Source organism: Megalobrama amblycephala, linkage group LG2 (genome assembly GCF_018812025.1).
Source record: "Megalobrama amblycephala isolate DHTTF-2021 linkage group LG2, ASM1881202v1, whole genome shotgun sequence".
NCBI classification, from domain to species: domain Eukaryota; kingdom Metazoa; phylum Chordata; class Actinopteri; order Cypriniformes; family Xenocyprididae; genus Megalobrama; species Megalobrama amblycephala.
In genome coordinates, this window is record NC_063045.1 from 9,914,774 (window position 1) to 9,925,295 (window position 10,522).

The 10,522-nt window shown below is 35.7% G+C and overlaps 1 protein-coding gene across 1 annotated transcript; it reads left to right on the forward strand.

Moving 5' to 3' along the window:
- The first annotated feature begins 204 nt into the window (after positions 1-204).
- Positions 205-5,021, forward strand: LOC125262634. Its single transcript, XM_048181460.1, has 4 exons — positions 205-223; positions 476-799; positions 3,468-3,803; positions 4,159-5,021. The coding sequence occupies exons 1-4, from the start codon at positions 205-207 to the stop codon at positions 4,263-4,265; spliced, it is 786 nt and encodes a 261-aa protein (XP_048037417.1). The 3' UTR covers positions 4,266-5,021.
- Positions 5,022-10,522: the final 5,501 nt, after the last annotated feature.

Below are 10,522 nucleotides of genomic sequence, written 5' to 3' on the forward strand. Positions count from 1 at the left end.
GTCCCCATGTGTCTGTGAAGTTTCAGCTCAAAATACCATAGATACCTGTTTTCAGGTGTGATTAAAAATGCTCTGACTTGGCGGTGTACAACTTTAAATGCTTGTGCAATAATGTTTATGTTTATGTTGAGGTGTTATGTTGAGATTCGTCTGTTTTTCCGTGGTGTTTTTCACGCACGAGATTTACATATGAAGGAGGAAACAATGGTGTTTGAAACTCACTGTACGCCATTTCCATATACAGAACTGGACATTTTTTTACGTTCCCAGAACCAACACTGAATGTTTGGAGAACGTTCTTATAATAAAATTATGTCAGTTGAAGGATGTTGCTGAAGATCATTATGTTCGTCTGATATTTATGTTATGAATATGAACGTATTTGTTTATTCATAATCTTTATGATTTGTATAAAATAACATTTTGAAAGCACTATTGTATATTTTTGTTTGGCTTTTTTCTTCTGGGGCATCAGGTGTTTATTCAGACAGAGAGTCAGTGTCTGTGAATGAGGGAGATTCAGTCACTCTAAACACTGGTGTTCAAACAAAACATCAAGAAGATATTAAATGGTATTTTAATGGCATTCTCATCGCTCAAATCAATGGAGATCAGAGTAAGATCTGTACAGATGTTCAGTGTAATAATGGTACTGAGAGATTCAGAGACAGACTGAAGCTGGATCATCAGACTGGATCTCTGACCATCACAAACATCACAAACACAGACTCTGGAGATTATGAACTACTGCTCTTCAGCAGCAGCAACACTGAATCAGTCTTCAAAGTTACTGTCCGTGGTGAGTCATTAATGACTGTTTACATCACATTGTTAATGTATTTATTGATTTTTAGAGTGATACTCAGAACTATTCATTTTCTTTTCCTGTATATTAGTTCACTTACAGTATATATTCCAGCTAACAGGGAATGTTCTCATAACTTTGGCTAACCTGTCAAGGTTCTCTCAAAGTTATGAACAAACGTTCTTCCAGTAACGTTAATAGAACATTTGTTTAATGTTATCTGGTCTTTAATAATTGTTCCCCACAGTTCTGAATGCATGTGATTTGTGGATTAACTGCATTTAGCCATTATATAGTAAAAGTTTATTATTTGCATGTGGTGGCTTATACACTCAAGCGTTTTTAAACAATTCAAATGCAAGAAGAGGCAAAATTCGCAATCGCACATTTTTTTCTGTGCGCACACACTCAAAGCACGCATGCTCTCAGAGGCACCTTTCAGATGGCATGCAAACACATAATCAAGGTCTGTTTTGTGACTCAAAATGTTCTCAAAATCCCGTCTCAACAAGTATTTTTGTATACTGTTGGTTACAAAGCCTTAAGTGAACCTATACAGTTGAGATCATAAATATAACAAATACATAGTCACCCCATTGGCCGCTTTGGACTGTTGCTGTGAGTCCGTCATACTGCACAGGGCAAGACTCAATTTAATTTGCAATTAAACAAATGCAAATAAACAGTGATCTGCAGCTTTTCTGGACAAAAAAATGCAATAAAGTTTGCATTTCTCAAACAATTTCAATGGTTTATGATCTGTGTGGAGTACGAAAAAGGTTTTGTCTCCAATTACCCAGAATCTCAGTAGTTGTTGAAATATTATTCATTGTCATAAGTAATTGTGAAAACTCACGCTTCTCAAGCATAAATTTGGTTTATTTTTCAAGGTTAATAATTGTTTAGACGCTCCTAATGTAGTATAATTTACTGTACATGAAATGTGCACATCGATTTTAATTGTGGAAATGGCTTTTTCTGTCTTCTTTTATCTTTTTCCCCTCATGCCTTAAGTGTTTTTTCTTGAATGACATCACAGGATGTCAATAAATGAATCCTGTTTAGATGACAGACAGTCAAATCACCTGCTCTTTGGAGATGAGTCTGTTTAGGTCTATCTGTACTTTTGACAGCCTGAGCTGTCCTGTCATGTCATGTCTCTGGCTTCAGCTGCATGGAAGACTCACTTGCGATTTTGATTAGTTAATGATATAAACTATAATATATTCTCAGATTTAATAACAATCATGTAAACGTTACATTATTTCTTATAAAGTATCAGTTTCCATAGATAACTAGCGTTGTCCTTAGCTTTTAATAGTCTGACTTTGGTGGTCAACTGCTGTCAAAATAATATTATAATGACCAAATACAACCAGAAACAATTGTTCAGCCATACATGTGAAAGGTAATTCCACGATATATGGTTTGGATTGTGCGACGGTTTGTAAAACCTCAAAATATTCAGGCATCTTTTCTTCAGTCCACTTATGAGAGTTACTGCAAGTTTCCCCTACAAATATGGCGGCACCATTGGCACGTGATCCAGCGGCCAATGGGGCGTCTATGTATTTATTATGTCTATGGTTTAGATAACTTAGGCTGAATCCCAAATGGCACATTAGACCCTAATTGTCTTCCTTTTGTTAAGTAATGCCGCTTTGACTGCCACGTAAAGTCTTCTGCCTAGCTCGCAGAGTTGCGGGCTCAGCTGAAGTGTGCATTGAGGGTGCATAGCGGCTGCAAAGGGGGCACTCACGAGCACCCTTCTGAAATCTATAATGATGAATGGGACACCATTGTGGACTTAATACTCACACGTGTGTCTCAACTTTTAGACAAAAAAAAAAATGATTTAAGAAAATCTAACAATGATCTTTTCGGTGTTAAAAGTGATCTTTGTGTCACAACTGCTAAATTTATTACCTTTTATATTCATTATGCATCAACTTCATAACTGTTTACACCAGGTCATGAAACTACAGAAAAAGCAGTAATTTGAACATGTTGAATTGCTTATCTTTCTCCTTCTTCAGCAATGTACAAATGTTCATTGAAAACACTGTTGCAATTGCTGAAAGAAATAATTCAATTAAAGTGAAGGACCAAGAGCCCAATAAAAGCAAACACTAATCACCATAATGATAACTTCAAACAAAACATTTTCATTAAAACATCTAAAACATCTAAACATCTGTTTAAGAACTTCATTATAAAGAATGTTAGCTGGGATAGATCTCTTTACAAATGCATTTGAGGTGCGAGTGCAGATCCGGCCCACATCTGGTACGCCACAACATAGTGTTCTGAGATCTAAAGAGATCTAAATAGACAGATTGTCTATATAGAAAACATCCATGTGTGGGCCGGATCTGAGCCAGCTCTACTATCTGGGTAGAATTATGTCAGGTTACATCAATAAATAGTTTAGTTTGATTTAAAACTAAATCTTTTCTTTTAGCAAGTTGTTATTTTTAAAAGTGTTTTTTTTTTTCTTTCTTTTTTTCATCTGAGGCTGCAGTTGAGCTCTGATAGAGATGACAGAATCTAAACAAGCTATGTATTTTCACCTTCTATTGTTATCTGTTGATTTTTTTTTTTTTTTTTTTTTTGACGTCTTTAGCCGAAAGATCCTCGGATCATCTATTGGTTTGTGTTTCAGGTGTTTCTGCTGATGAAGAATATAAAATGAAGACAATATCAGTGATCAGGGGAGAATATGTTATTCTAGATCCTGATGAAGACCTAAAAGATGAGATGATGTGGTATTTTAATGACAACATCATTGCTAAAATCACTGGAGATCCTAATAAAACCTGTATAGATGTTCAATTTGAAGAGGAGAGATTCAGAGGGAGACTGACGGTGAGTCAGACTGGATCTCTGATCATCACAAACACCAAAATCAAAGACTCTGGAGTCTATAGACTACTGGTCATTAACAACAGCAACAGCTTCAGCATCAGCAGAGAGAAGAGCTTCAATCTTTCTGTCTTTGGTGTGTATCATTCAGTGCTCTTTCCATTGAGAAATGTTAAAAACAGTTCAATATCTTTAAATCAACCCAATAATTGTTGGGTTGTGGACCGTTTGGAAAACAAGCTTTCACTCAAAACTTTGACTAATGTTGTTAATATGAAGAAATGCATATTATATTAGTTTTCTGTGCTGATGTTTCCAGTTCAGCTCACAGTACTGTGGTGCTGTTTTAGCTGCTGTTCCTCAAAAACCTATGTTCAACTCTATTTTATCCATGCAACTGACCACTGTAAAAGATGGGTGTAAATGTGTCAGTTATATCAGTAAAATTGATTATCAGTTAATTTTCTAGTCTTTGTCTGTTCTTGGTTCAGTTTTGTCAACAGGTGAAATTGCAGGAATAAGTGCTGCTGCTGGTGCTGTTCTGCTGGTGGCTGCAGCTGGTGTGATTTACTGCATTTGGAAAAAAAAAAGTAAGTAAATATATTAATAAATTTGTGTTATTATTATTATCTTTTTTTGTTCTTTATTTTTGTCCTTTTATTTTTATCTCATCCCTTAAACAGAATCAGAATAATTTGAGTGAGACTCCCAATCAATCGTCCCCTAACCAAACTAAGACTGAGGGCTGACAATGAGACACCAATGAAAGAGTATTTATTATTGTGATATTTTAATTGAAGGTGAAACCTGACACGAAACCTGCAGAGACTTCAAGCTGAAATGGTGGAAAGAGTTCAAACTGAAACATTACCCAAAAAGTAATTGTGGCACTAATCCTGATACCAATAAAGTGACATTTGACCTATATTACATACCAATTTAAATACAGTAACAACAGATTTGCTGTAACAAAGCAGCTCATTACAACAGAACACAGAGTGCACAGTATTACGGAAGCCCTGAACCGCTACATGAAATGATATTCCAAGTGAAAATAGTTTATTAAAATTATTAAATGGATGCCACCTTATTGGGATAATAAAGCCCTCCCTATACCCACCCCTACCTGATGAACACTTAATTCTTAAACACTCGTTAGGCACTTTATTTCCACTTTTTGAAATTTTCTTCATTTTTATTAAAAATAAATGTTTTTCCGATGACACTGAATGTGTTTATTCTCAGCATCTTATTTTCCCGTTTATTCTCAAAATTTAACACGTTTTTTGAAACAATGACTTTATTCTCAAAATTTTATGAATTTATTCACATAATTTTTTTTAAATTTAACAATTTTTTTTTAAACAGAACGACTTTATTCGTGAAATTTAATTTGTTGAGAAATGTTGATTTTTATTCTCAGTATTTTATTTTGACTTTTTTTCTTGAAATGTAATGAGTTTTTTTTTCTCAAAACAACAACTTTATTCTTAAAACGCTTTTCTCTCGAAATGTAATCAGTTTAATCTTGCATTATAATGACTTTAATCTCGAGATTTTTTTATTGCTTGTCCCTCCACCCTGAATTTATTATTGTCATGTTGCGGTTCAGGGCTTCTGTATGATGTTTTTCAGTATACAGAGGTTTATTAAAGCTGTTAAAATGACTCAGACAGGAACAGTGAGTGATTTCTGTTTCTTGTCATTTGCACTGTAAGACCTAATGCACTGATATGAGCTGTTTTGTCATGTATTGTACCAGATTACCTCACCAAGAAAGGCATTATGATCAAAAAGTGTATTTGACTTACACTCTCATACTGGCGCTCTTCATAGCTGCACACTTTAGGTGTTTTTACTGCTATTGTTGCTGTTATTGGAACAGACTGGAATCATAATGTTGCTAATGTTTATAACACTAACTCTTGTTCATCCACCTTTATCATTAAACACTGAATGACCAAATGTGAAATGTGAATAGCACCAAACAATCCATAACCAGTTTGGTGTAGCATGAACATACATTTATTCTTTTTTTTAAGTTGGTAAAATACTTTCCGTAGAGTATTTATTACACTGGAAACTTATAACTGAATGATACAGGCTCCATGTTGTTACTCTGTGGTTAAACCTGAAACATACTTGATGTGATGTTTGTAATGAAGAAATGTTCAGCACAATTTTTACACAAATGTGGCTATACATGATAAAAACAATGGCATTTTTGTAGTAATTGAATTATCTTTATACGTTTATATGTTTTATATATATTTATTGTTAAAAAATGAAAAGTGAAAAATGAAACTGTTACATTCAGTCTTATTGTAACTGTGAACCAAACACTGTGATATTTTATGATGTTCTGATTAGCTTATATCACTGCCAACAAGTTCATGAAGTAGTGCCCAATGTGATTTTTTTTTTTCTTTTGTGTGTGTAAATCATGGAATTGAATTCTATCTGTGTTTGTCTTGTAAAATATTATCATTGTTTGGGTTTTAGCTTATATCAGCCAAAAGAAAAAGTGCCTTAAAGAAAAAAACCCAACTAAACACTATTTTTTCTGAAACAAGAAAATAAATGTGTAAGATCTTTGTTTGTGTGATGAAATATATTAAAAACATATTTGATTTACTCATGCTGGAATCTGTGAGTCTCATTTACATTGGATCAATCAGCGATATCGATTGATGCACTAATTTTATTTCATTTATTAATGAACTATCAGGCAGTTTATACGAAGGGCACACTGTGTTTATTTTACTGTGATTTATTTATTGTACTTTTGTACCACACATGATGAATCTGCATTAAAAATCCACAACTGGATGTTTTTATGCTTTTTGGTCAATGATTTACACTGGCATTTTGGGGGCTTGAAAACGCAAGCTTTTAAAAAATAATACCGTTATCCTTTCCATTTTTAGTCATTTTCACAGATCCTAAAGGGGATCTTGCAACGCTGTCGTCTGTACATAAAAAAAAAACCCAAAGGAAGACGTTTCCGTTTTAGTACATTTTCATGTCGTAAATGTACCCTTAGATTTAACAGCTTAGATTGAGATTAAATTTAACATAATGAATAAAAAAATTAAGCTTCAGGTTCTGACAAGGCCAAAGCAATAAACAAAACCCCCAAACTTAACCCTTTTCTATTTGACCTAGCCAAAATTAAAACAAAGAAAAACTGTTCTCAGAAAACAACAACAAAACTTTATTTATTTATTTTTTACAAAGGGGAACTAAACCACAGATCTGTGTCTGAGTGCATGACAAAGTCTTACATACCAAACTACATACTGACATACCACGACAGTGTACTCATATTACTGTGCTTCAGTTGCTATAAAAGAGATGATATGTTCTGAGATGTGGGACTAGCTGGTCCAGCCTGAAATGTAAGCTTCTTTTATGGAATGTGACCATAAGAAAAAAAACTTTACAGGATTTTTTTTTGTTTTTCTGATTTGAAACATGTAATTTAAATGTGTCAAACAATTTTAGAGATTTTGTAATTCCCCGTCAAAGTAGATGAGATAATTTGGATAGCTGTTGCAATCATACATGACAGCATTGAGGCTGAAACACTGCATGCACACTTTCTGTTTAATGAAATGTCAAAGGGGTTACAGTTTGTTTGGTTAGTATGATGCAACAACACCATTATTTGGGGAAAAAGGCATCTTTCTACATTGATGGCCATTCATATTATAGATGTTTCAAAAATGACAGATTTTTCCCTGTTTTCTGAAAGAATTTTAATATTAAGTCATCAGTCACACAGCATTTATTACTCAGGTGACATGCATGCCTACAAAGACAAAACATGACTTTGTTGGAAATTTGATTCAAACCCATATTACAGTAACTATAACTATATTTGGATCACGTGTTGTTGCTGTGTTTTGCCTTTGTTTGGCACATTGTCACACCTTTGTTAAACATGTTTGCAGTACTTTTTCATAGTAAAGATGTTTTGTGCAAACAACGCCGATCCTCTAGTCTGGGTAAACCCAGCCTGATCTGCCGGCGATTTGATTTCGCTCGGCAACTCAGTCTGGAAACCCGTGCATTCATTTCTGCTGCGCTGTTACACTTTTGCGGGAACCAATCACAGACGGTCTTATCCACCTTGCTCGCTATTGGCGGGTATAACACGATGACGATAGAGAATCGACGGCGAGCAGCTTTCAAACTCTATCTGATCTACCTGTCTCTCGCACGACCGTCACTCCAAAATAACAATGCACAATCACAGTGACGCCGATTGTGTTAAGCATTTACCTTATCTGAGAGAAATGTAGCAGAGCGTTGATCCGACAGTCTCTTCATAGGAAGATTACAAACAGCGATTAATGACACAATGATTCTCTGCTGTTATTTTGGTGGTTTGCTTCACGATGTGAGTACAGGACTCTTTTACTTCAATGCCCCTTGATGGTAGACAATATTTTTATTATTTGCTCTATATGTTTTGTCAAAGACTATAGAATAACACAAGATGTGTCACTTGTATTGTTTTGAATGGGAGAAAGTGTAACGCGCAATATGGCGGAATAAGTCCCGCCTTCTAAATAAGAGCCAATCGTCGACTGGTAAAGTCATCGCATCACTGCAGCAGCCGTTAGAAGCACTGGTTTCTATAGAAACAGTCAGAAGCGCGCCTCTGAAACATGGCAAAAGAGACGCGCATTTAGGTCTGCGCATGCGCATTAGCTTGATCCAGCCTAAAAAATACAGTTTTTTGTCATGATTCGAGCGTTTGGATAAAACATTTATAAGACAGTTGTCAGATTTCATTGGTGATTTCAAATATGAAATGTAATCGTAAGGTTGGCGAACAGTTTTGGAGAATTTGATGTTTCCCCATTCAAAGAGATAGGGCATGATGCCCAGGATGCCCGAGAGGCATTTCAAAGATGGCCGCCAAGTGAAATGACTTGTCTTAAAGGGACTTTGGTTTCGTGTCCCTGCTTCTTGAATCTCGTGCCGCCTGAGCTGACTGGAATTCTTTTTGGTTGTCATGACAATGACGTAGTTTAGGGTGGCTATATTCCGCGTTCATTTACACTGAACCAGAACAGTATCAGAGTCGCCTTTTAAACTCTCGACGATGCTGAATGACTTCTTTAAACAAATTGCTCGAGTGGGTGTAAATAGCGATCACTTTCATGTTTTTTTGCACAACCTGCAAAAAACGCTCGATGCCACTGATGCTTCTGCAAACCGCAGATCAATGCTACAATACAAACTAACCCTGCGTCTCAATCAGCTCCCTAGTTCCTTAGGTCGTGAATCAGTATATCATGAAATTGAATGTGACTGATTCCCTGATCAGTGCCCTGACTACTGAACTAGGGAGCTGATTGAGACACACGGTAAACCTGTCTGGAGTTTTCGCATCGCTCTGCAAAGTACGTCACCCGGATCGTTGATCTGATTGGTTGAAGGACTATCCAATTGCGTGACTAATGCTCATTGATCACGCCTCTTGTGCAGTAGGAAATACATAGCAAACTCCCCAGACCAATGTTCAATTTTAAATTGAGCTTGGTCTGGTGATAGCCAGACTACCGATCCTCCCTTCCCTATGCAAAATTTAGTACTGTTTTAGTTTTGTTTTTGACAGTTTAAAAGCAGATTTTTAAACCACTAATGTAATAATTTGCATATTAAAACAGACATGTTGTAAGGATGGATTTCACCAAGACTGAATTCAAGATTCCTATCCTGTAATAAAACAATAAAACTCTCCAATCTCAAGTGAGGATCTGCGAGAAAGAGCTCAGGACAACACCTGGCTCGACCTCCTCTCTTCCCCCCCATGCTGAGTTCCTGACTCCTCACACCGTTCCTTCTCCTCAGGCCATGCAAACCTCACAAATCTACAATCTTAGTTGTTTTAAGTGACATCAATGTAAATACCTCTGGTGCGACTGGTAAGATGGTTTCACTCCCACATCAATAGAACAGACAAGAATAAAGAAAACAAACCCTGTTCTCCTGGTGTGGGAGATGCCCCAATAAAGATCTTTATTAACCATTTGTTTGTTCCCCAAAACCAGGCGTGTGACCCTCTGGGGCATGAGAAAGGGTCCAACAAAAGTTGCATAAATATTTGGGTGCTAAATGTTTACTGTCCTTTTGTTAAGATTTGGGCATTTAAAGGGATTTGGCAAACCACTCAATGAAGAATCTGTAGTCAGAGCTTCCCGCACAACTGCTGTGTGTATCTCTCTATTTGCCAGGTATGCTGACTCTTTGAAATTCTTTTTAATATCTTGTTTTGTATTGTATTTTGTATTTTATGCTGATCAGTTGTGTGATGTATTCTTTTTGATCATTTTAATTGATGTTTTATCCTGCCTGGCAAATTAATAAATGTTATTCTTGATTTATTCTACATTATTCTTAAATTCATTATTTCTGTTAGATCAAAGCGAAGGTATTACCTCAAATCTGTGTTCAGGATTGTTCATACGAAAGGTTTAATAGATGGAGCATAGGACACATAAATTGAGTCCATTTCGATTTCTGACAATCACTGCCTTAAATAAGTTGCAGTTTTCGTAAATATATCAAAACTGTGCTTTTTGTTACGAGTAAGCAGAGCGCGACCGACTTAAAGGTAGATATTTACCCTGCATCCAATGTTTAAGATCAGAACTGACGTGTTTGTTTCCGGGAAGGGCATTTAATCGGCCGAAATTACTCTTCTAATGCGATACCGGGACTGCAGTGAACGAAATAAGTGACAGTATAAGATAATAAAAAAAAATCCAAATTAAAACACAACTAATCATATGATCAGCTAAATTGGGAAACTAAGAATCACTTTTAATTGGAGTCAAACTA

Excerpts from the sequence above, each read along its gene's own strand:
- LOC125262634 (XM_048181460.1), top strand. Across the intron at positions 800-3,467 it reads CTTCAAAGTTACTGTCCGTG|GTGTTTCTGCTGATGAAGAA; the intron begins GTGAGTCATTAA and ends TTTGTGTTTCAG. Across the intron at positions 3,804-4,158 it reads CTTCAATCTTTCTGTCTTTG|TTTTGTCAACAGGTGAAATT; the intron begins GTGTGTATCATT and ends TTCTTGGTTCAG.